This window comes from Stenella coeruleoalba, assembly GCF_951394435.1.
Source record: "Stenella coeruleoalba genome assembly, chromosome: 2".
Taxonomy (NCBI): domain Eukaryota; kingdom Metazoa; phylum Chordata; class Mammalia; order Artiodactyla; family Delphinidae; genus Stenella; species Stenella coeruleoalba.
The window spans coordinates 123,509,032-123,534,566 of NC_137147.1; the positions used below are offsets into that span (position 1 = coordinate 123,509,032).

The 25,535-nt window shown below is 45.7% G+C and overlaps 1 protein-coding gene across 3 annotated transcripts; it reads right to left on the reverse strand.

Annotated features, from left to right (window-relative positions):
- Nucleotides 1–277: 277 nt before the first annotated feature.
- LYSMD4 (LysM domain containing 4) lies at nt 278–7,261 on the reverse strand. 3 transcript variants are annotated; one of them, XM_079913141.1, is made up of 3 exons: nt 6,144–7,261; nt 5,591–5,616; nt 4,030–4,043 (listed from the first exon to the last, which is right to left on the reverse strand). In XM_079913141.1, the coding sequence occupies exons 1-2, from the start codon at nt 6,423–6,425 to the stop codon at nt 5,605–5,607; spliced, it is 294 nt and encodes a 97-aa protein (XP_079769267.1). In that variant the 5' UTR covers nt 6,426–7,261; the 3' UTR covers nt 4,030–4,043; nt 5,591–5,604. The 3 variants fall into 3 exon arrangements, with proteins under 3 accessions (XP_079769265.1, XP_079769266.1, XP_079769267.1); XM_079913139.1 differs by lacking the exon at nt 5,591–5,616 and having other exon boundaries at nt 278–4,043; XM_079913140.1 differs by lacking the exon at nt 5,591–5,616 and having other exon boundaries at nt 3,836–4,043; nt 6,128–7,261.
- Between the last annotated feature and the right edge of the window lie 18,274 nt (nt 7,262–25,535).

Consider the following 25,535-nt stretch of genomic DNA (forward strand, 5'->3'; position numbering starts at 1 on the left):
GAAACAACCTAAGTGTCCATCAAGGGATGAATGGATAAAGAAGTTGTGATACATACACACACACACACACACACACACACACACACAGAGATGTTATTCAGCCATAAAGAAGGTGGAAATCCTGGGACAACACAGACAGATCTTAAGGGCATTATGCTAAGTGAAATAAGTCAGTCAGAGAAAGACAAATACTGTATGATCTCATTTATATATGAAACCTAAAAAAAAGAAAAAAACCAAACTCGTACAAAAAGAGATCAGATTTGTGGCTACCAGAGGCAGGGAGTGAGGTGGAGGGGAAATTGGAAGATGTGGTCAAAAGGTATAAACTTCCAGTTATAAGATAAATAAGTACTAGGGAAGTAATGTACAACATGATGACTATAGTTTACACTGTTATACGGTATACATCAAAGTTGTTAAGGGAATAAATCCTGAGTTCTCATTACAAGGGAAAAAATTTTTTCTCTTTTTTTTTTTTTTTTGTATCTACATGAGATGATGGATGTTAACTAAACTTGTGGTAATCATTTCACAGTGTATCTAAGTCAATTCATTATGCTGTACATCTTAAACTTATATAGTGCTGTATGTCAATTTTATCTCAATAAAACTGGGAAAAAATGTTAAAATCCCCTTTATAAGCCATCATCTCAGGGCGCATAGCATTCTCCCTCAAACTCAGGCTTTCACAACTAATTCAGAGGCAATGTAAAGAACTAGATTGCTGAGGAGGGGCTGTTTCATGGCTGTGGCTGGGTAGTCCTGCTCTGGGTGACCCTGAGGCTTCTGCTTCGTTTCTGCAGCCTTGTCTCCCCAGAATAAAATGGGAGCATCATTTGCCTGATGACAGATTCCCTAGGCTTTTGCAATATTAGGCACTACAGTTCAACAAAAAGGACTGAAGACTATCTAACAAATCTAATTATTCCTTTACAACATTAACTCCCAAAACACGCTAAAAATGCAGTAAAATATATAGAAAATGAGCTCCATGGTATCTCTTATGTATACCTAAAACAATTTTAATATTTATTTATTATTTGGCTGCGTCAGGTCTTAGTTGCAGCACATGGGATCGTTTCTGTGGTATGCAGGATCTTTTGTTGTGGCACATGGGCTCTTCTTTGCAGTGCCTGGGCTCAGCAGTTGCGGTGCACAGGCTCTCTAGTTGTGGCATGCGAGCTCCAGAGCATTCAGTGCGGTGTACAGGCTCTCTAGCTGTGGCGTATAGGCTCCAGAGCGTGTGGGCTCAGCAATTGCAGCACACAGGCTTAATTGCCCCCCAGCATGTGGGATCTTAGTTCCCCAACCAGGGATCGTGTCCCCTGCATTAGAAGGTGGATTCTTAACCACTGGACCACCAAGGAAGTCTCCTTAATAAAAGTTTTAAAGTATGTTATGCAGACCAATCAGCAAGACTGTACTTGTTACTACCTGTTCTTCACCTGCTGGGGTAACCTTGGGCCCAAGCCCTGGACAGGCCTCATCCCTTGGATATGGACACTTCCATTTTCTCCAACATCATCCCACATCTTTTAACTCTGAATTACCAGCTCCCTTATTAAAAAGGAGGAATCAATTTTCCTTCACAGAAGAAATTATTTTATTCCATTTGAAAAAAAGTATACAGATATTCATTCTTTGCCTGGCAAAAGTCATTTTCTCATGAGAGTCTTGAGTCCTGCCTGGCGAATTTAATGGTGACAAATGGTTAGAGAAACCTGTGGCCCTCAGGGGCACAGTGCACACAAACGTTTGGCTGGAAAAGCATTTACATGATCAAAACATTTCCTGTAGCAAAGGCTGATAAGTTCATTTTATCCTGAAGACCATTTGCTTTTGAAGAAAACATTTAATTTTGAAGATAATTTAAATTTGCTAATTGAATCCAGGGCAACATAGTTTTTCACATAACTGAGAGGAGAATGAAACTGGAAGCCCATCTCAGGTACTTCTTCGCCACATTCCCCTCCTCTTACATGATGAGCTCTTTTAAATTGATCTCTAGGCTGAATGTGTCAAATGCCTTAAACCTGCCTAAAACCCAAGAGCAGCATGTTTTCCTCCCTGGAGACAGACCTCCCTAAGGCTGAGCCACCAGCCACCCTGGCCAATTTCCACTCCTTCAAGGGACCGAGGCAGGCTCCTGCCCTCACCCCATTCACCCTTGCTCCACCAGCAAGGTCTCAGAGGCCAACCCATGCCCTCCACGAGCCTCTGAACTTAGCTCCACTGCTGCCTTGTCATAGAAGGAGATGGGCAAACCCCCAGGCCACTCTTTTTATGGTCTTCCACAGCAAGGGTCACCTCTAGGCCCTCCATTAAGTGTTCAATATTTTAACATTATGAGCTACACTGTATTCACTCAAGGAAAAGTGACTGAGCCCCGTTCCTGTTCTGTGGCTCTAGAAGTCCTAAGGATGGAGTCAAGGAAGCAGCAGAAAGCAAGCCCATTCTCCCTGTACCACTCTTCCAGACACATATAGGGGCCAGCAAAAGCTGGATTGATGACTGTTCAGCCTTAGAAGTGTCACATGTTGGGACCTCGGTGAGAGGCACTCATCCTTCTCCCTATACCTACTCCACTCCAGACACTGACCAGAAAGAGCTCCTTCCAAGAATGCTGACTTGGGGGCTCCAGTTAGCAATCACTGTGGAAATGCTCCTCAGGTGAAACAGGGCCATGGCCTCCAAATGTCCTGGCCAGGAAGTGCTTAAAACATGCCTGCGTGTCAGATTAAGGAGCTCTAAAATTACGAGGAACAGAAGTGCTATTTATTCAGTATTATAGCAATTTAGATTTAGGGCTTTTTAAATTCTAGATATGACATTGCCTCAAAAAGGCTGTCTGAGGGGGCAAATGTGAAGCAGGGCTTATTACAATGTCATGTGTCACACTCTGAAACAGGGTGACATCCCATTTCTGTTGCACAACACCTTTGTTGGGGGGGACACAAAACTTCATTTGTCACAGCCAGTCACTCCTCCACAGCAGGCAGGGGACAAAGCAAACATCCAGACAACCAAAGCTGATACCAGGGGCTCCCATACTGCAGGTCCATCTGCCAAGGCCATTCATCTCCCTCCAAGCATGTCCAGCTTGGGGACCTACACAGTGCTATTGTGAAGACACTCATGGCCAGTCCACTAAATGCCTTCAAGGAACAGCATCTGTCATGTGTAAATGTCTCTCCTGCCGCTCCTGTTTAGATGTAGGAGGTTGAGGACGCTGGTGTTTTGGCTCCCACAGCCTTGGATTAGGCGAGTCTATTCCCCATGATGACTGTGATTGACATGATGGTGGCTTCTGAAAACGTGTCCATATGTCACAGAAAAAATGCAGCACGCTAAGATATGGCCAGTGTCGACTGATGCACATTAGGAGCCCAAGTGCTAAAGCTGCCCTGATTCCTTAGAAACAACAAGAGCTAGTTCTTCCCGTGGGTGGTCTGACTGAACTGGCTGTCTGAAGAGGGGATGGTTGGCAATGGAATCGCTAATTTGGGGGATTGCCCTAGAACTGCACTCACTGCCATCGAGCCATTAGGGACAGCAGTTGTATTCAAGCTACTAGGGATCTCACTAGTAGTTTGTATTTTAAAATAGACCAAATAAAACACTGGTAAAACAATTCCAATCAGAAGCATGATAAAAACAGCATTCCACCTCTGAATTCCACAGTCTGCACCGTTTGTAGGTATCTTCGGAGGAGTCGGAAGCAATGGCTGACTGGAGGTCTCTATGCAGCAACTTTCACTCAAAAAGATTTCTGACTGCACTGCATGCTCAATATTCTGGTCAATGCCCTTAAAGAAATCCGTCAGTGTGTTAGACGAGGCACCGGCACTGACAGCTGCTCTGTCTGGGTCTGGCTGCTCCTCGAAGGTCACTCTGGTCTCTGTAGATGAGCTCAGGAGGGGTCTGAGTTCTTTGTGGGTCTCTGTTAGTATCCCGTGGTTTTTCACTGGAATCTTAACAGATTTCAAAGCATATAAGTCTTGTTCTCTGATGAAGTTGTTGACTTTCTTGATATCTGCAACCTAGGGAAGCCATGAAGACAAACATCACGAAATGATGTAAAGCTCCTTAAAACTAATATCCAAAAAGTGGTGCTTAACCTTTCTGCGTGATGGTCCAAGCCCACACAGCTTAAGAATCTGATGAACACTGGAAAACTGTACCTACACACAAAATTTAGTTTAGGCTGAATAACTTCGTTTTTTTGGCTTTAACTCAGCCTTAATGTATAGCTTAATCATAAGATTTTTTTATAGACTTACAAGTTTGAACAACTCAAGATTAGTTTTGGAAAAGACTTTGTTTGTTTAAAGTGTGCCTTCAACAAAATGCTTTTAGGTGAAACACATCATGGTAAAAGAAGGCTGTACCCTTTCTACATTTAACTTTTGAGAAAACAGTGCCCCCATCTGGGTGACTCTCTCCTGCATCAGAACTTAATTTAGTAGCTGTAGTAGACATTAGCATTCAGCAAACACAAAGCCTCAGCCAGCTCTACAAACACTAGAACCTAGTTCACCTGTAACAACATTTTAAAAGGTGTGCCCTCATGATTATACGACGTTTTCTTCCCCAGAAGCACTGTATGGCCTATAAACTTATTTTTAAAATAAAAGCGACCTAGAGTTAATTCACTTCAAGGATTTCACAACACTTCTTTTCACTAAAAACATGCAGAGAATATGCATCAACTTGAAAACTATAGATTGAAATCTTCTATTCCAATATTAGGACTTGAGGAGAAAGGAACACGACTGTGAGTTTTAAAAAGTAACAAAGTTTATGACAAATTCCTCTCATAATCAAACCTTAATTTTTAAAAAGTAGGGGGAAATATAAGTCAAAGATAGATCCTCCCTCAAGTTATTGTTTGAAAACTTACCAAAAGCATCAGAGATGGACTCTAAGGTTCTAACTCCTAAGTCCACTTAAACTAGAGTGTAAATACAGCCAACAGACTTTATTCAAATCAATCATCTTCATTATTTTCATTACTTAGCAAGTGCTTTTATCATTTAATTGAATTGGGGTGGTGGACATTTTTAATTTATTATATCCCGAAACTTAAGGTGCTTGAGATATTTTTGTTTTTGATCCTAATAAACTAACATTAAATTTATTTACTTCAAATAGGAAAACTAATCACTTCTTAGATACATTATATAGTCCTTTTGGATTTATTAAACATCACTGTTCCAAGAAGCCCACTGCATCTATTCAGGTCTTTGTAGGAGAGGATTCAGTTTTCAACCCTTGCTCGATAAACCATATAGTATGTCTACAGAAGCTGATTATAAGAGTCAAATATAAATCTCAGTACAGTTTACAGACCACTATGTGTCCCTGGAGACCAGTTTATTTCCCTGGGAAACAACACCTCCACACAACATGTTGAGTCATTTGATCCTTGTTAGGTAAATGACAGACCCTTCAAGGATGAAAAGATTTTTTTAAATAAGTAGCTTATATAGCCTTAGAGAAAGCCATAGTAGCAGCACAGTGCTAGCAAATTGAAATAGTTTCTATCTAGGAGAAAATGCAGCAATTCAATAAATACCTTCCTACTTACTTTGCCATTGTTAATCACGCTGAATGCTAAAAATATAATTAAAGAGAGAAACAGGGTTATATAGATACACAGCATACAAAGGATAGATCATGCAGTTCTAAAAGAGAGAAGGCAAAACTTTACCAATCAAATAAGCTAAAACCAGCAAGAAAGGTTTAGAAAAAGAAAAGTAGCAAAAAAATAAAGCAAGCATACCAAAGAAATCTTGGATAAACTCTGCGTGGCATCTCTGGCCCCATTAGGTCTTAAATAAAATGTGCTCAAAAGGAAAAAGGTTTCAGAATTTCATTTTGGAGGGACAAGGAAGAGGTGCAGAGAGGGAACTGCCCTGTCACCTGAAATTCCTGACTAATTCCCTCTCTCTCTGAGGAACGGAAGGTACTTCCACCTGCCTTCCATCTCTAGCTAGACAGGGGTATCTTTTACTCTAGAGCAGGCTTCTTCCAACCACCTCTGGGGTCAGAAAGGGTCCCCACCCTTCAGTGAGCTCCTCTGTTCCTCTAAACACAGGGGCTGAAGGGCAGGTGGCGCCTTCACCTGTGGAGTTTCTTACTTTGCAGCCATACTGAAGAGCGAGCTTGTTGAGGCTGTCCTCCTGGGCCAGCTCCCGCTGCAGCAGCACCACGTCCCCTGCTCCTGGCTGGTGAGGGTGGTGGGCACCCTTCTTCTGGCGCTCCTTGCCCCTGGGCCGCAGAGCTACTTGGTGGGACTCTTCCTCAGAGGAGTCCCCGGAGTCCCCAACACCATTCTCAAACATGTAAATGTGGCTGGTCGGAGTCCTACAGACCATGGCTGGGCCTTGGAAGGTCTTGGCTAACACTTCCTTCTGCCTCATTTTCTTAACTGAAAACCAAACCCCAGGGTTAATTCCACACAAGGCATATTCATTCCTCTGTGGCTACACTGAAGATAAGTGTCTTCTTGTTAGAGATGACTCCTTTCCCTAATATAAATACTCAACACATACCATCGGCACAAAAAATGTCAAAACGTGTTTACGCTGGCTGAGATGAAGGGAGAGAGACAGGCAAATAAATACACTCTTTTTTTTCTAATTGCATACTTTTTACGCAGAAAACAAGAGAGTCCTCTTTCTTCTCCCCTTATTCCTCATCCATAGCTATGTCTCCCCAAAACCCACATATGCCGATAAACAACTTCTCTTTTCGGTCCCAGAGTAGTAAAGAAGCAGCTGGGATCACTGCGATGAGAGGTGAAGACTGTTCCCAACTTCCTTCCTTGCACAGACCCTTTGTACAAAAAAACTCTTGCTCAACACTTCAAGCATTCCAAAGTAGCTTCACTTAAGGTCAAGACTAAGGTCACTTACTTAGAAGAACAATGAGACTAAATAATCTTGATTTTGAAACGACTTGAATTATATAACACGTGAGGCAAGCTGGGGGAAGATTTCTGTCAAACTAAGAAATTCGTCCGGTTTCTCACAGGTCCCTTGGCCTTCAGAATCTCCCCGTGTCTGGTTATTTTCACTTCCCGACCAGTGCGGAAGCCACAATACAAGCCTTTCCCCTCTCCAAGTTGCTCGAATGAACTTCCAGAAATGAAATCTCCAACCCGGGAACGAAAGCCTCAAAAAGAGCTGGCTCCGGGTTTCTTCGGAGCCAGGAAGAGATGCGGCCCCCTCGGGACTGCGTGGCCACGGAGCGACCCCCCCCCACACCTCGCCCCAGCCCCCTCCCCGCACTCCGGGGGCTCCGCCGGCCGGGATGAGGGAGGGAGGAGGCGGCTCTCCGGGTGCCCGAGGGTCACCTGCGACGGTCCGAGCTCGGGCGGACCCTCCCGTCGGAGCTCAGCGCCTGCCAGGAGCCGCGGCGGCTCGCAGGCCTCAGTTTCCCTCGGAGCTCCTTCCGCGAAAGGGAGCTGACTATAAAAAGCGAGAGCGGCCCGCCTCTATGCTTAGACGGGTGGGGCCCCAACATTCCACAAAGGCACGACCTCCGACCTCTGACCTCCACCCCAGAAATCTCGGGGCAGTCCTCGACGGTCTGGGACGCTGCACCTCCAGCTGCAGGACGCTGACCTCAGAGACCCAGGAGTGGCGGCTCGCCACCCAGCCGACGAGCTGTGCGACGCCGCAGCACCGCAACAGGCGCACGCAATTCCCCCTCCCACAAGCCGGGTACCTCAGCGTCCGGGATCCGCCGAGACCGATCGCAGCCGCCGCTGCTGCGCCTGCCGATTGGCTGCGGAAATCAGCAGGTTCCCGGGGGCGGGGACGGCGAGGCAACCAATGAAATCAGCGGTGGGCAGGGACTGGGACGAGCCGGGCAGTGCTGAGAGGTCAGCACAGGACCTGCGGGGAGCGAGGCCCCGGGGGCGGGGCCGGGGCCGGGGCCCTGGGTCTGGGGCGGGGCCTCAGCTCCTGGACTGACGCTTGCCACACCCGCCCGCCTGCAGCTGCTGCACCGGCTAGTTCTGGCTCCAGTTCGTGCCTCTGCTCTCTCTCCCAGCTTTCCGCTGAGCCTCGGCTTTTTCACCCCGCCCTATGTCCATGGTCTGTAACGAGAGCTCAGATACCCAGTAGAGTCGGTGTCACCAGCTGAGGCCTCCGGCGGAAAAGGAGCCCCTCTGGCTCGGTCTAGGACGGTGAGGGGTCTCCGCATGCTGAGCCATCTCTGGCCAGAACACAGGAGGAGTTTGCTTCGCCGCGCCCCGCCCAAGAGGATAAAAAAGAAAAGTCCACCAATGTAACACACTGAACCACGCAAACACGGACCAAGGAAACATAATTTATCAAGTGTCAGATGGCAGAGGACTCCTTAAGCTTAAACGTGCTGGATGAACTCTTTCACACACTAAAGCACAAAAGTTTAAAACTGCAAAAGATTAAAATCCTTAATTGAGAGAGACCTCATTGAATTAATAAGAAACACACTAAGATTCCGGTAGATAAATAGATGAAGAGCATTGAGTACACAATTCTGCAGAAGCAGAATACAAATGGCTATCAGGGAAGAGAAATTAACCCTCACTAGCAATCAAATTAAACCACAAAGCAAAAGGATTAAAACAGTAAGATCTCAGAAACCCCTTCTATGGCTTTCCATCCCACTTAGAATAAAAGTCAAGTTCTTTATCTTGGCAGACAAAGTCCAGGGTGGTGTGAGGGCTCCAGCACAGTCTACCTGTTCCTTTCAGCTACGCCCCACTTTTCTCTGGCCTTTAAACACCCAGATCTCCCACCTCTGGCCCTTCACAGGAATGTCCTTCTCTCAGCTGCTGGCATGGCTAGACCTTCTGACCCTCAGGCCTCAGATAAGTCACCTTCTCAGCAGGTGTCCACCCTATATACATGTGTGCTCCCTCCGTGTTCTGGCAGATCAATTTGTTTCTTCATTGCACTTCCCGCTTAATTTACTTGTTTTATTGCCAGAATCCTCCTGCCCCTAATTATCATCTCTGTTTTGCTCACCACTCCCAATGCCCAACTCTGCTTGCACTTAGTAGGTGCTCATTAAGTAGTGGTTCAATAGGAGAGACATTAAGTGACCTCAGTAAAGTACACAGGAAGGAAGTAACAGCACCAAAATCCAGTTCCTTCTGTGTTTGATTCCAAAGGCCCAGCTGTCTGGTCCAGAGCACCTAGCCATGGCCTGGTATATTTGGCAAGCCTAGGAGTCAGAATTTAAAAGTGTGATTAATGGGAGAGGAGTCAGAACAGAACGTGCAAATCTGAATTAATATAGTCACACTCTGATCAGTTATAGTTGCTTCTTTCATTCAGCTGTCCAATAAAAAACAAATCCAGATTCAGGAGGGACTTTTTTCAAAAGGATTACTGCCAGCGGAGAAAGGGACTGTTGCAGTGGGGGAGGAGGACTATTGCAATAGAGAGAAGGTCTATAATGCCTGCAAGCATCTAAGAGTTAGGCAGAAAGGGTTGCTCTTTTACAAAGAGGAATAAACAAGACTAGAAAGAACCAGGTGTGGGGAAGTGGGATGAAAGGGTGGCAGGACTGGATAGTAAATCCAGCCTATTCTCAGGTGGGACTGTATGCTGGCTCAGGCTGAGGCTGGGCCAAAGTTCATTCAGGGGCCTGGATGATGGAGAGAGGCTTAATGCAAGTTTGGTTAACAAGCATTTGTTTCCAATTGACCAATGGGGACAAGAGGCTCAGCTCATCATTTATGAGGCAAAGAAAAGAAATTTGTTTCTGACCTTGTCTTAGGTAAACAAGGGGGGCATCTGTGAGTCTTTAAGTCATATGGGGAAGGAAGGGTGGTTCTTTGCAATAAGCCGTTTTCCAGAACACAAAAAGTTTGGGAGGTTGGTCTTAACCTTCATTGCTTTCCAGGAGCACATGGCTTGGGTAAAGTTCAACATTGTCCAGCTTATATCAATGAATCTCTGTCTGCGTGTTGAGCACTGGGGCACAGTAGGAAGTAAAGCTGGCAAGTCCTAATTGGGCTTACATTTCTAGAGGGAAGATGGGCAAAAACAAAGATATATACAGAAAAGAGCACTACAGATTTCACTAGAGCTTCGATGGTCGTGTCTGTTAACAAAAATTATCCAAACTTCATAAGGGCAAAAGGATGGCTGTGTATCCTCTCAGCACTAACCAAGTCCCAGCTTTGTTAGCAGACCTGTGCAAGAATTATCTGATTCTCTAAGGCAGAGGTTCCCGAAGTGTGGTCTAGGGACTCTGGGAATTCTTGAGACCTTTTCAGGAGGTCTGTGAGGTCAAAACTATTTTCATAGTAATGCCAACATTATTTGTATTTTCCACTTCATTCTCTCTTGATAACCAGTAATTGAGCTAAAGTATATTGAGTCCTTCCTGAGTACCAAGTAACACAACAACAGTATATGTAGGTATTATTATAATCCCCAATCTCCAGATGGAAAAACTGAGTATGAGAGAATTGCAAGTTGCATATCCAGTATCCATTCTAACCTTTTACTTAGGAACAAAGCCCTAACATTATTTGGGGAAACAATGTGCCAAGCTGAGACTACATTTCCCTTCCTTGCAATGGGGTGTACACATGTGAATAAGTGCCAGACAATGAACTGTAAGAGGAAAATGTTGGATGGGACTTCTTAAAATGCTTTTTAAAGGAAGACATCTGCAAAAGCTCTGTAAAATATTTTTACCCTTGCTCCTGCTGCCTGGAATGTGATGGCTAGAGCACCTACAGTCATCTTGGATCATCTTGGCAACATTGGAGGTGGAATCCATGTGCTAAGCACGCCAAAGCAGAAAGATGGAAGGTGTGTGAGGAAGAAATAAATACCTCTGTTGCTTAAGAGGTTGTGAAGATCTCTGTTAGTAGCAGTTGAAGTATTTCCTAATTTATATACTTAGGCACAGAGGTTAAGTTACTTGTCTAAGATATCATAGCTAGGAAGTACAAGAGGCAAGATATAACCCCAGACAGTGACTACAAAGCCCACGGTCTTATGAAAGCTTCTGAGCAGGGTTCAGTTTTGCTTTATCTGCTGCCCCAGCCCAGCCAAAGAGACCTGCTAACCTGGTTAACAGTTTCCTCTGAAACATACCCTAGTTTGGTTTCTCCCCTAGTTTTTGCCCCAGGCCCTTGGCTAGACTGGCTGAGATGCAGTTCTTCAGGACTGAGTGAAGCCAGATAGGAGGTGTTGGAAAAACATGGCTCATCTACTGAAGTGTGCCAGAGTCACATCCACCAGAGACAGTCCCACTTCTTCAGCCCTGAAAAAGCTATGACTGACCAAACATCCACAAGCAAACCTGCCTGCTCAGATGTCCCTCATACTCCTGCCAAACCTAGGCCATCATGTCCCTGTGTCAGCCTGCTATGGACTGAATTGTGTCTCTCCCCTAAAGTCACGTGTTGAAGCCTTAACCCCCAATGTGACTGTACTTGAAAATTGGGCCTATAAGGAAATAATTCTGGTTAAATGAGATCCTAAGGGTAGGGCTCTGATCCAATATGATTAGTGTCCTTATAAGATGAGACCCCCAGAGAGATCACTCTCACTCTCTCGCTCTCCCTGCTCACACTCAGAGGAAAGACCATGTGAGGATCCAGCAAGAAGGTGGCCATCAGTGAGCCAGGAAGAGAGCCTGCACCAGAATCTGAACCCTAATGGACCTTGATCTGGGACTTCCAGACTCCAGAACTGTGAGAAACAAATTTCTGTTGTGTAAGCCACCCAACTGTATTTTGTTACGGCAGCCTGAGCTGACTATGACACTGACCTTGTCCCCAGGACGCCCCAGCGAGGGCAGGAGAGATGGATGGGAGCAGATGCTATGTGGCTGTTTTCCTGGATGTTTCAAAACACCAGTGAGTACAGAGCAGAGAATTGTATTTGCAAAGCCATTAGAATTTCTTACATCACAACTTCTCATTTTTTAGAGAGGAATTTAAGATCTATAGACACAGGGGACTTGCCTGAGGGTGCGTAGCTGGTTAGCAGTAGTTTTGAGGCACTATGGAAAATGAATGGAGTCCTACGCCAGCTCTGCATTTACCAGCTGTGCAACGTTGATCTTCCTGTAAGCTTTCTGGACCTTTGTCCCCTCTTCTACTGTGTTGTCCCCTATGCCCAGGATGGCCATGCATTCCCTCTGCCTGGAACAATTCCAGGTTATGCCTATTGTCTCAACACAATTATAATTAACACCCCTTCCCTTCTCATAGTGTCTGGACACACCCTCTACCCCTGTGGCAGTTTTCAAAGCACATACTCTCCACCCACCACCTGGCAGACATTGCTAGTTCATCACTGAAGCCCAGACAGCTGTTAGGCCTCTGCATGGAATATACAGGACAGCCATGACCAATCAAGCAATATTGTCAGAGGAGGTGAAGTTGGTTTGCCATGCCTACTCTGTGGAATCTGGTAGTCTTGATCTGGTTTCTTAGGTTGTGGTTTCTCTAGTGACACAGGAAAATCCATTGGTCATTGTGGCTCAGTCTCCTATCCACAAAATGGAAAAATCAAAACCTCCTGACTTCTTCCACATGTTGTAAAGTCATCGTTAGAAAAGAAGCACTTGGAAGAAACATGGCAATGAGTGTTAAAGCTCACAGCTCCAAAGATGTCACCAACTGTAGGAATTCATGGGAAAGTGTAGAAAAAAGGTTTAAGAAATAGATTGCATTTGGTACAGCAAAAAAGTCATTAAAAAGTTAAAAGGCATATGACAAATCAGGTAAAAAATTTGTTGTCTTTGATATGTTAATATCTTAATATATAAAAGGCATTCAGACCTTAATAAGAAAAAACAAACATTCCGTGGAATAATGTTGTAAACAATTCACTAAAGAAATACACATAGAAAAAGGGTGTTAACTTTACAGATAGTCAAATCAGTGGAAACTCAGATAGCTGCAAGAAGCTGAAAAACTCAAACCTAAAAGGATTGTATAGTTGCACAGGTTGGGATAGGGTACTCTCAGGCCCTGCTTGTGGGAATGTCCACTGGGACATTTGTAGCAATAGCTTTTAAAATGTGCATATTCCCTGATTCTGCCTCCCACGTTTAGGAATTTACCAAGGAAATAATTAGGACATGTAAAAAGATTTGCTATAAGAGTATTCTTAGTGGTGAGAAATGAGGGGGGGAACCCAAAAATGTCCAATAGAAGGGGATTAGGTTGAACTCATTTAGGTCGTTTATGAAATGGAATAAAATATGTACACTCATTTAAAATACTCTTGTAGAAGAGTAGTTATAGACATGGAAGGATGTTTATGAATAAAAAGCACTGTTTTAAAAATCTCTAGAAAACAAAGTAAGGGGCAAATACCCAAGCATCACCCTACATCCATCTGAGGTTGTAAAGCAGAATGTTCCTAGTAGTTCTTCCTAGGTGACTTTAATTGCCTTATTTGTGTGCATTTGCATTTTTAAACTTGTCTCTGCTCCACACATTTATCGTGTTATGAGGAGGTGATGGACCTGCCAAGCAGCAGCTGAAGCAACAGGTGCTCAAGTTAGTCGTCCAACTTTGAATCTAGAGCCATACCTTAGGACCTGTAGGAAAATTCTGTGACCTCCACAAGCCTCAGTTTTCTTGTTTATAAAATGGGATCTGAAAAAGAATATATATATATATATATATATATATATATATATATATATATATATATATATCACTTGCTGTACACCTGAAACTAACACAACATTGTAAATCAATTATACTCCAAAATAAAATAAAATTTAAAAAAAAGGATCTGTGATAGACCCTGCTGTTCTCCAGATGACTGGCATACAGTGACCATTCTGGGAATGTGGCTATCATTGTTACCAAGGGGGAAACCATAAAGTCATAAAAGTCATTTTTCATTAAAAAGTACATTCCTACCCTAACTTAGGTAGCTGGAGGTGGTTTGTGAGGCTCAGAACTGCTCTGATCTGGAGACAGGTTTCTCAGGTGAGTTTTTGTGTTTTCTTAAATAAATTTATTTATTTATTTTTGGCCATGTTGGGTCTTCATTCCTGCTCACGGGTTTTTCTCTAGTTGTGGCGAGTGGGGGCTACTCTTCGTTGCGGTGGCTTCTCTTGTTGCGGAGCATGGGCTCTAGGCACGCGGGCTTCAGTAGTTACGGCTTGTGGGCTCTAGAGCGCAGGCTTAGTAGTTGTGGCACATGGGCTTAGTTGCTCCGTGGCATGTGGGATCTCCCCTGACCAAGGCTTGAACCCGTGTCCCCTGCATTGGCAGGCAGATTCTTAACCACTCTACCACCAGGGAAGCCCCCAGGTGAGTTTTAAGTCTGTTTGTCAACAGCTTTATTTGTGTCAGATTTCATATCCCCATGGGCCAGGGTGTGGGGAAGTGCCTGCAAACTGCAAACAGGGCTCTGACGAACCAGGCAGGCTGTCATAGGCAGCGTCAGCGGGGACACCGCCCTCAGACCCAGTGAGCGCCTGCCTGAGAAGACCAGTGCCTGGCCCGAGCTCCCAGGCCATCCCAGTCTGACTCCCACCTGGGGCTGCTCTGTCACCTCCACCTTGGCAGGAAATTTGGTCTCCAGTTTTGGTTTCCCAGAGTAGCAACACCCACAAGACCTTGGTGTATACAACAGGGTGTTTAAAATTTTCATAGACACATCTTAACACCTCTCAGGAGCAAAACCTCAGTACTCCTCCACCCTCACCGTTTTCCAATCTCCTTGCTTTCTCTGGTGCCAACCTTTAAACTCAGCTCAGGCTCCCCTGGGCATACCTGGGAGTTATGCCTAGGGTCAGAGGGCCTGCTCCACACCTCCATGGTCCCCATCTCCTCCCAGTCCCCTGGGGTTGGATGGGGGACAGTTCTCGTTTATAATTTTTAATATGACTTACATGGTAAAATCACACTATATTAGATATATTAAGTTACAGAAAATATTAAAAACAACTTCACCTCTTAGTTACTTTTTAATGTGGCTACTAGAAAATTTAAAACTGCATCTGGTTCACCTTATATTCCTATTGGACAGTGCTGCCTGCAGTGCCTGAAATCCAGTGTTCAGAGCCTACATTTGTCTGGAGGCCTCCGTGTTCTCTAAAGGTTAACATGCAGGTGTCCTGACCATTCGAGTCAGTTCCAAGCTTGGCCAGAATGTCAACAGCGGGGCAGGGATGAAGGGAGGCAAGGATGGTGCCAAAGGGACTTCTTTGGCATGCCCACCCCCTCCCTCCCCAGACATTCCAGCCAGAACCCTTTGACCTGAAGTTCCGCTCAGGTGGTGGTAGGCTGGGAGCAGCAGGGCTGGCTGGGCAGGTGGGAGGTCTCTCAGATCAAGACTCAGGGCACCTGTACCGAGGGAAGGTCCAGGAGAAAGCCGCACTCAGTGATATTTCAGACTGCAGAGTGAGAATGGGCCACCCAATTAGAGTGGGGGGCCAGGGGCAGCTGTTGGAAGCAGCGCCTGGAGCCAGGGTGTGGGACTGAGGGAGACGAGAGGCCAAGGGCAGCCAAGGTAGCTGAAGGAGGGCCCTGGACTCCCCAGCCCAGCATTCTGCCCAGAAGCTTCCTCATGGTGCCCTGGTGGGACCACCAGGGTTTTCTGCCTAGAGAGACTTTTCGGCTAGTGTTCTGTGTTACTGCAGGTCAGAGCATGAACCTATGGAACTGTAGGCACCTTTGGTAATGCCGCTCCGCCAGGACCCCTGGGCTACAAAAGCTTTGATCACACGCATGAGCATGTCGGGCCCCTCAGCAGGACTGTTCTCACCTCCAAACAGACATCAAACTAATGCATCCTGTATGTACAAAGTAGGTGCTTAAAACCAGGTTGTAAACATCTTCTTAACCCCATGATTAGAACCCAGAAGGGGCTCGGCAAAACATCTATGTAACTGATTTGAATATGTACTTGACTAATGCTCCTAAAGCATGAAGCTACCATCGACTGAGGGGCTGCTGTGTCTCTAACCAAACCTTTCAGCATCATTTCCAGCCTCAGGTCCTTTCAGGAACAGTGGACCTCTCTACAGTCAGGATTTAACCAAGAAACAACTCAGAGTATTCACATTAGAGGGAACTGCATTCAGGGATTGGGGTCACTGGTAATGGATGAACCAGTGGAGGGCATTAGCCACCATGGTGGAGCCACCATCCCCCTAGGCTGGGGGGCATTAGCAGGAGGTGATGTCATGAGAGCCTACGCAGTGGGAGCCGGAACCTTGGAGGAGACAAAAGTGCTGTGGAGCTACCTCGTGAGGCAGCGAGGGAGAGTAGAACAATGTCTTCAAAATTTTAAAGAGAAATGGCTTTCAATCTAGAATGTCTAGATCCAGCAAAACTATCAATGAAGCGAAAAGATGAAATAGAAGTATTTTTGAATATGTGGGATCTCCCAGAATTTACCTCCCGTATACCATTTCTCAGGATGCCACTGAAGGATTTGTTACTCCGAAAACAAAGGAGTAAAACAAAAGTGATGAAAAGGCATCCAGGAAACAGAGACTCCATCACAGAAGGATGGGTGGTGGTGAAGGGTATGCATGAGACGGCGGGGGTAGCGGGGGTGGTCCCCCAGTCTAGACTGAAGCAAGTCAGATATGTCTCAATGTATTGAAAGAGACTGGGAGAGAGTTTAGGATTCGATTATTGATAAAAACATAGAAAACTAAATAGATGTTTAAAAAATCCAACAATCATGATTCAAAACGACCCATAGAAACTAGTGCAGGATCTAAAATTAAGAGTGTCATACCACATGACTCAGTTGTGAGGAGTGTGCTGATCTAACCCAGTCATAACCCTACCTGATGTGGGGGGTGAGGAGGGTCTCTGTGGCATACTGGGGCACAGAGGACACCCACACTGCACAACGTCAACTGCCATTTGCGGCAGACAGCGGACATGGTATGTAATGGGTTGAATTATGTCCCCACAAAAAATATGTTTTTTGGAGTCCTAATTCCCAAAACCTGAGAATGTGACCTCGCTTGGAGACAGGGTCTTTACAGAGGTTACCAAGTTAAAATGAGGTCATTAGGGTGGGCACTAATCCAATATTACTAGTGTCCTTACAAAAAGGGGAAATTTGGGCACAAAGACAGATGTATACAGAAGGAAGACAACGTGAAGAGACACAGGGAGAAAACAGCCATCTACAAACCATGGAGCGGGGCCTGGAACAGATCCTTCCCCCATGGCCCTCAGGAAGAACCAGCCCTGCTGACACCTTGGTCTGGGAATTCTAGCCCCCAGAACTGCGGGAAAATAAATTTCTGTTGTTTCAGCCACCCAGTTTGTGGTACTTTGTTACAGCAGCCCTAGGAAACTAATACATGATATATTGGGAAGTTGCTACAGACTGAATGATTGTGTTACCCCAAAACTCATATGTAGAAACCTAATCCCCAATATAAGGGTATTTAGAGGTGTGGCCTTTGGGAGGTGATTAGGCCATGAGGGTGAAGCTTTCAGGAATGGAATTAGTGTCCTTATAAGGAGAGACAGGAGAAAGAGGGTCTCTTTCTACCATGTGAGAACAACAGCAAGAAGACATCTGTCTGCAAACAAGGAAGAGAGCTCTCACCAGGAACCAAATTGTCCAGCCCCTTGATCTTGGACTTCCCAGCTCCCAGAACTTCTGAGGATCTTGGGGGAAGGATCTGTTCCAGACTCTCTCTGTGGATTTTTTTTTCTCCCTGTGACTCTTCACATCATCTTCCTTCTGTACGCATCTGGCTTTGTGTCCAAATGTCTGTTGTTTAAATCTGCCAGCCTATGGTATTTTTGTTAAAGCAATCTGAGGTAATACACTACCCCAGTACTCCCCCCCCATGACAGTTGCCCATTGCACCGTAGCAGCACGCCAGAGGTTACTAGCGCTCCAGCTCCCACCAGTGATGTGGTCTTCGTCGCTGGCCAGAAGGTGATCCAGCTCCAAAATTCCAGGAAAAGAGACCCACCAAAATCTTGAAGGATGAAATGAACTTACCACACAAATCCAGTGGACCCAAGTGACACAAGGAATAGACAGTAGTGGATGCTATGGTGCCCCCCGCCCCTCCAACTGCCAGGATCATTGGTCAGGGTGGCTCACAGCTGAGTTTCACTCTGGGGATTGCTGTCTGCTGAAGGTTAAGTCCCATCCTGGGGGCATCCAGGTTAGTGGTTAGTGTGGAGGTGGGACAGGATGGGACCTGGGACCTGGGACCCTCTGCTGCAGTGCTTGCACCTGGACAAACATCTCCTCAAGCAACAAAATACAAAGAAACTATACAGGACTAAGAATACCTGTGTGCATGCACGGTTGGGGCAAATTGTGAACAACAAGATACAAAAATACCAAAAACCCAACTGCCACTTCTGAGGAGCCAGGAGCAAAGGCTGGGTACTGCGCATGCCCCCCTGCACACACCACCACCTAAGCCAGCCCACTTGCCCGACCCCTGGACACACCCCCACCCTCACCCCATATCAGGAACCAGCTCGCCCCCCACTCAGTGAGCAAGCAAGGGAACATTTTACTTGTTTTCACTCCCTCATGCTGCAGCAGGAGTCCCAATAAAGCCTTGCCTGAATTTCTTGTCTGGCCTCATCAATTTCTATTGATTAAGGAGGCCAAGAACCCTGGTCAGTAAGAGAGGTACAAAGGCCTGTCCCTTTGAGCTCAATTCTGGGCAACGCTGAAAAGTCTGTCCAGCTCCAGCCCTTTGTGGTTTGGCAGAGACGTCTCTCATAGGGTAATTCCCAAGGGCATTTCCCAGTAACCTTCCTGTTCGCCAATCCCAGCCTTAGAGTTTTTTCCTGGGGAATCAAACCTGAGACGATGTTATTCAAGTTGTGAATGAACCGTAAGTCGTCCAACCATCTCCCTGTCAATAGCATTCACTTTGTCTCCTATTTTTCCAATATAAAGTTAATATCCATGCAAATATAGCCCTATATATATATGGATTCCTTTATCACTCTCATTCCCAGGAATGGGATTGCTGAATTGAAGAGTTAATTTAATTTTACTAATAAATTGAATTGAATTGAAGTTAAGAGTAGATTTAATTTTACTAGGTATTACCAAGTTGTTTTGCCACAATTCACATTTCAGCAACTCCTTTCAGAGTACCCCTTTCCCTGCATCTTTGCCCACAATACACATTAACACTTATTTTTTTTTAATTTATCTGTTGGTTATAAAGTGAAATGTTGTTTCTTTAATTTACATTTTTCTAATTACTAACAAGTTTGAGCACATTTTATGTTGGTCATTTAAATTTGCTCCTCTGTAAATTGCTGTGTTAGTTGGGTTAGGTTCAGCTGCATACGGCAGAAAACTCCCAAAATAGCAGAGGCTTAAATTGGATAGAAATTTATGTGTCTCCTATAAAAGGATTCTGGAGGTTGGAAGTACATGGTTGGAATCATGGCTTTACAAACTTGTCAGTGAATCAGATGTCTTCCGGTGCTCTGTTTTGCTCTCTGCAGTATGGCTGTGGTCCTCAGCCCCCTGTTCCAAAATAGCTGCTGGTATCATACCCTCATTCCAAGCAGCAGGAGACAGGCAGGCACAAAGGACGGCACACTCCCTCCCTTTAAGGAGATTTCCTGGACATAACACACAATACTCCTGCTTGCATATAGTCAGTCAGAACTTAATCCGGTGGCTACACCTTGTTGCAAGGAAGGTTGGGAAATTTAGGTTCTGAGTTACTACTCTGAGTAAAATCAGAATTTTATTACTGAGAAAGATGGAGGTTTAGGGAGATGGTAATTGGAATAAGCAACTAGAAATCCCTGCTATAATTGCCTTCTTTTTGCCTGTCATTTCCATTTTTTCTTTTGCCTTTTTTTCATGTCAATACAGTATTATGTTGAACTGTATGAAATTGTTAATATTTTACTGTTATGACCAATGAAAACAGCAAGTTCGTATGATTCACCCTAGTAGATATGAACGCTTTGCCTTTTAGCATGGCAAACCTTTTTTCTAAAATTGCTATTTGTATATCAAATTTGTTTGTGGTGCCTTTTGCCATTCAAAATTTTTTAATTTTTATATAATCAGATGTGTTTTTTTTATAGCTTCTGGGTTGGCTGTTTTGCCAGATAAATTTTCACGTAGATTTAATCCCTTATATTTTCTTCTAAGATTTGAACTGCATTACTATTTCTTTTACATTTAAATCTTTCATTGTTCTGGAATTAATTTTTGTGTATGATGTAAAATAAAGTCCAACTTGATGGTCTTCAGCTGGATGGCCAACTGTGCCAGACCCATTTATTAAGTAGCTCATCCTTTTTCTGCTGGGTTGAAATACCATCTTTGGTGAACATTAAAATCATATGCACAATGGGATCTATTTGGAGACTTTTTCTGTAACGTGAACTTTTAAACTTTATGACTTATTTGAAACGAACGAGTTTCCCGCCCTCCCTTTCTGCCTCTTCAAAGGGTGGCTGGTGTGAGACTGGTGATGCTCTGGAGAAGGTCAGATGCGAGTCAAGTGGCCAGCTTCTTAAGTCATCCATGGCTTTCTTTTTTTCATAACCTGATTTAAATCCTTGGCCCATGTCATAGATAGTTTTGCAACAGGCCATCAGTTTGTGTGATGAATGGCCCATTGATTCACATTCAAGTGAATCACGCTCTAGCTTCCTTGCAATGCACCCCCCAGCCACCTGGGGCTCCATTGTTAAAGGGTAGATGGGCCTTGTCAATGTGTGTCTACACTGCAGCAATGGTAGCGAGCACCAGCTTCCTCTACCCTCATAACAGCTGTCCGAAACAGGCCTTCTTGTTGTGATCTCCATCTTACAGATGAGGAAACTGAGACTTGGGATCACCCAGAGGCAGAGCTGGATGTCTAACCACAGAGCCTGGGCAGTTAACTCCATGCCAGGCTTGCCTGTTCACCATGAAGACAAACAGGCAGGAGGGACCCAGGCCCTAGTCCAAACTCAGGTCAGGTTGCCGTGTGGCAAAACAGGGGGCAGAAGGGTTACAGAGCCCTGAAGGAGATGCTGACGTGGCTCCTTGTGTTTGCTGTGTGGAAGAAAAGTAGGAGAGGAAAAGAAAGAGGGTGACCGGCCTGCCTATGGCCATGCTCAGCTCAGGCCTGCATCACGTGTGCTGGGAGACGGTGGCCCCGGATGTCCTGGGCTCTGGAGCATCACACCAGCCTCTCTTGTTCCTCTGCTGAGAAGCTGCTCTGCCATCCCCTCCCCAACAAGCCTGTGTCCCATTGGGAGACACTTCTCAAGGAGTTTCTCCCGATCTTGCACATCTTGTGAGCAGCGGCACCCATAGTCTTTGACTCTGGACTAACTTTTCAAAGACGTTTGTAAACATCCTTGGAAGATGGACCTAGTGTCTCTCTCTATCAAGCAAGGGCAGACATGTGCTGCTGTCCAGTATAATGAAGATGATTTCTCCCTCTGGAGCAGATTGGGCAGAATTGCTTGCAGCTCATTATAAAAGAATGAGGATTCCTGAACTCAGGGTTCCTCAGCTGTGATGCAAACCCACTAGATGCACAGAAGCCACCTGTACCTGCCTTGGCATCACCCTGTGGAATCTGTGAGTATAGTGGGTTGAATCATGTCCCCACAAAAGACATGTTCAAGTCCTAACCCCAAGTACCTGTGAGTGTGATCTTATTTGGAAATAGGGTCTTTGCAGATGTAATCAAGTTAAAATGAGGTCATGGTGGATTAGGGTGGGCCCTAATCCAATGACTGGTGTCCTTATGAGGAGAGCCGTAGAGGCGATGCAGGGGCAGAAAGCCATGTGAAGACAGAAGCATAAACTGGAGTGATGCCAAGAAGTAGCCAGTAACCTCCAGAAACTAGGATGGAGGCATGGAGCAGATTATTCCTCAGAGCCTCCAGAAGGGCTCAGCCCTCCTGACACCTTGATTTTGAACCTATGGCTCCAGAACTGTAAGAAAATTAATTTCTGTTGTTTTAATCCACAAAGTTGGTGGTGATTTGTTGGGGCAGCCCTGGGAAACTAATACAGGAGGGCAAGAGAAATGGTGCCAACATGAAGTTTATGGTGCTGCTGTGCTGTGAGCAGCAAAGCCCCTTTCCTCTGATCCAGAAGGCTTGTATCTTTGGCCAGCATGTACGTAATTGTGGCAGGTTGACTTGTTATCTTGCAAGTAGTGTGAAATCTCAGACTCTTGCATAGATCTGGGCAGTTTTTGGTAGTGAGGATGGGATGACAACAGAGACAAGGCTTTCTGAAGAGAAAGGACCAGAGCCTCTGTGGCCTGGGTGAGGGGACATGAGGAGGCTCCCTGGGGTCCAGTAGACACTCTCCCCCAAGTGATGGGTGAGGGTCAAGGGAGTAAGGGCCCCCACTGCTCTACCTGTTAATGAATGTTTAGCAGCTGAGCAGTGATGGGGAGGATGGGAAGAAGCAGCTGGAATAATATGCTGCTTGTTGCTGGCTCTCCTCTGGGAGGAAGGAGGAAAGGAGGTGATCATGACACTGGGGCAGCTCCACCCCCTAGTCAGTGTGGTTATGGCTGCTGAGTCAAGGAGTCCCCAAAGCTGAACACAGCAAGAGGGAACTTGCTCTGCAGTGTAGAGCTTTGGGTAGACCCCAAACAAGTTCCTTTAGTTGATCCTAGTCCACTATTGGCCACTTGAACCTGAAAATAAATGTAAAACCTTGCTAACTGTGCAGAGCACTCTCTCCCTCTGTGCCCCCAACCCCTCCCATCCCCTCTACTCTGACCTCAGCCACTTTAAGGAAAAAGCTGAGTATTTGGGGGAACTTCCAAGGGGGGAGGGACTCAAACTTTTATGGCTCTATTGGATAAATGTGCTCAAGTCACCATCACACCTGATCCTGTTGCGGAAGGAGGTGCCCATATTCCACTGATGGGGTTTGGAGTCTTCTTCATTGAGGAAAATGCCTGTCCTGGTGTGGTTCTCCCAAGTGCCTTAAATTTAACTGATGCTAGAGGTGCCATCCCTTGCCAGACAGCCCTAACCACGATTTGATGGCTGCTCCTCTAAACCTTTGTCTTTGTTAACAGCGGATGATGGCCCAGCTACTGCATTTTGGGGCAGTCATGAGTTAACTCAGCAGGCCTTGGTTGCCCAGACTCTGCACATTCCAAAGGTCTTCAGAATTGGCCCTTGACCAGCTCCTGGGGGATATCCTCTCAGCCCTTGAATACTCTACCTGAAAAAAGTGTCTTTGATTACCCGGGGCCTGGGGCCACAGCAGGCGGTTGGTGCTAACAATGTGATTTATGGTGGGTGCTTGGGCCACACTGTATCAGTCTGACCTCTGGGAGGCTGAAGACTGAGTGACTAAGGTCAGTCACATGGACACTCCATGCCTACGTAACTAGCCCCCAGTAAAAACCCTGGACACCGTGGCTCAGGTGAACTTCCCTGGTTGGCAATACTTTGCACCCGTTGTCACATGTCATTCCTGGGAGAATTAAGCACCGTCTGTGTGACTCCACTGGGAGAGAACAATTGGAAGCTTATACCTGGTTTCTCCTGGACTCTACCTTATGCACTTTTTCCTTTGCTGAGTCTAATCTATACTTTTTCTTTGCTGAGTCTTTTGCTATAAAAAATTGTAACTATAACAGCTTTTCTGAGTCCTGTGAGTCCTTCCAGCTAATCATTGAAACTGAGGGTGGTCTTGAAGTCACCCTGACACAATACCCCACTTCCCTAGATGTTCATTCGGTGGAGTGGACAAATGCCACCCAGTTGGTGGTGTGGACAAATAGGACACATAAGACAGGTGGCCTGAGGCCAGTCATCCCTCCAAAACAAGGGCTCACTCAGTTATTCAAATGGAACTGGGACCTGGAAGACCATGTTGGAGGCTCTGCCCCCTGTCCCCCGATTGATGGAGGTTTCACTTGGATTGTTGGTAACAATTATAAACACATTTTCTCTTCAGGGACACCATGCACACCTCGGAATCCTGCTTATGTGAAATCCAGGCATTAACTTGTCTCTCTTCCCCAAACACAGGCACTTGCACCCTAGAGGTGTTCATAAAAGACTCCAACTATTTAAGGGAACACCACCAGCAGAGCGTGTGGCCCTCCAATGACTTCAGAGATCTCTCCAAATGAGATGACCCTTGGTTTCTGAGGGCAGCTTCCTGGAGGGATTAGTGATCGTTATTCAAGTACAGCCTACAGGCAGTTTTCCCTACAAGGAGTGCGTCCGATAGAAAGGGTGGTACAAAATTTGCCCCTGACTTTAGCTGAAATGATAAGTGATGCCACCTCTGCCCTGGAAGTGTTCAGTCTCAATGTTGGTGTGCCTGGGACAGCTCTAAGTGACTTGAGCATCATCTCAACAAACTTATCCTAAGATCCTTAGGGAGGGACCCCAAGACCACCTCTGAAGCCTTGGGGCCAGATACACTTTAGAATTCTAAAATTTTGATTTTAGACATGATTTTAGAAGCTTTTATTATATAAAACCCTGGCAGGATCCAGAAGAGCAACTTGTTAAGCACATTCATATTTTTGCAGCAAACTTATGAATAGACATACCAAGTGGGATTAAATGAGGGATATTAATGTCCTCAGATCAATGTAGTGAGGTCTTCCCCAACTTATTACAACCTTTTTCATTTTTTTGAGACTTTTTGGATTTTGAAATTTTGACCTGTATTATCACCCCCATTTTACAGATGAGGAAACTGAGACACAGAGAGGTGAAGTAACCCCTCAAGGTCACAGAGCTGAGGCCCAAGTCAGGATTCATTGTAAGATGCTGGCAGTCTGGCCCAGAGTCCTGGATTTGTCCTCTTTAGCGACATGCTGCCATTGCAATGGCACAATTGGCGACAGGCCCATCTCTGGCCAGAAGACGTCCCCTCAGCCCCTCCCAGCTAAGAGTGAGCCCTCTGGCCTTGTTGCACGTGCCTGGCTCCAGGCTGCAGGACCTCTCAGCTGGCTGGCTTCTGGGGGAGCTCTGTCCTCCTAGGAAGAACCAGCCCAGCCTGAGGGTTCAGGGCTCACCCGACCCTGTAAATCTGTGCTGTGGAAGCCCCAAGCAGCCTTAGGCAGCCCCCACCCTTGGAAACATGCTTCCCAGACTCTGGCTTCCACCCCTGGATTACAGATCGATGGTGTTCTCAGCACCAAGCCCAGATCATTTGCTTTGCTCAGAGGCCGTATATATTTACTTATACCACTGCTTGGGCTTTTAAGAAACTTAAAATTCCCTCATCCCACAGCCCTTTTCCTTTGTGACTCTGCTGGGGACAATGGCAGTGAAAAGGGTGAGTAGACCCTTAATCCATACAGGAACACAACCCTGTGCTCTGGTTCCTCTACCAAGAGTTGCTCCTCCTCTGGTCGCACCCTCTGCTGGATGGAAGGGTTTCCATCCTCCTTCTGGGTGCCTGAAAGTGGTCCATGACTGCTCTCAATGAGCCCATTCTCTGAGCTTTCTCCATTTATGATTCTTTTTTAGATCTGGATGCCAGAATTGGCAAGGTTATTGCTAAAGTACAACACGGCAATAATTGGGGTTGGGAGGAATCTTTATGACA

What these genes read in the sequence shown, in the direction of transcription:
- LYSMD4 (XM_079913139.1), bottom strand. Translation starts at nt 6,425, where the DNA reads ATGAGGCAGAAGGAAGTGTTAGCCAAGACCTTCCAAGGCCCAGCCATG. An exon ending in CTCTTCAGTATGGCTGCAAA is followed by an intron (nt 4,044 to 6,143) that starts GTAAGAAACTCC and finishes TGGCTTCCCTAG; the next exon opens with GTTGCAGATATCAAGAAAGT.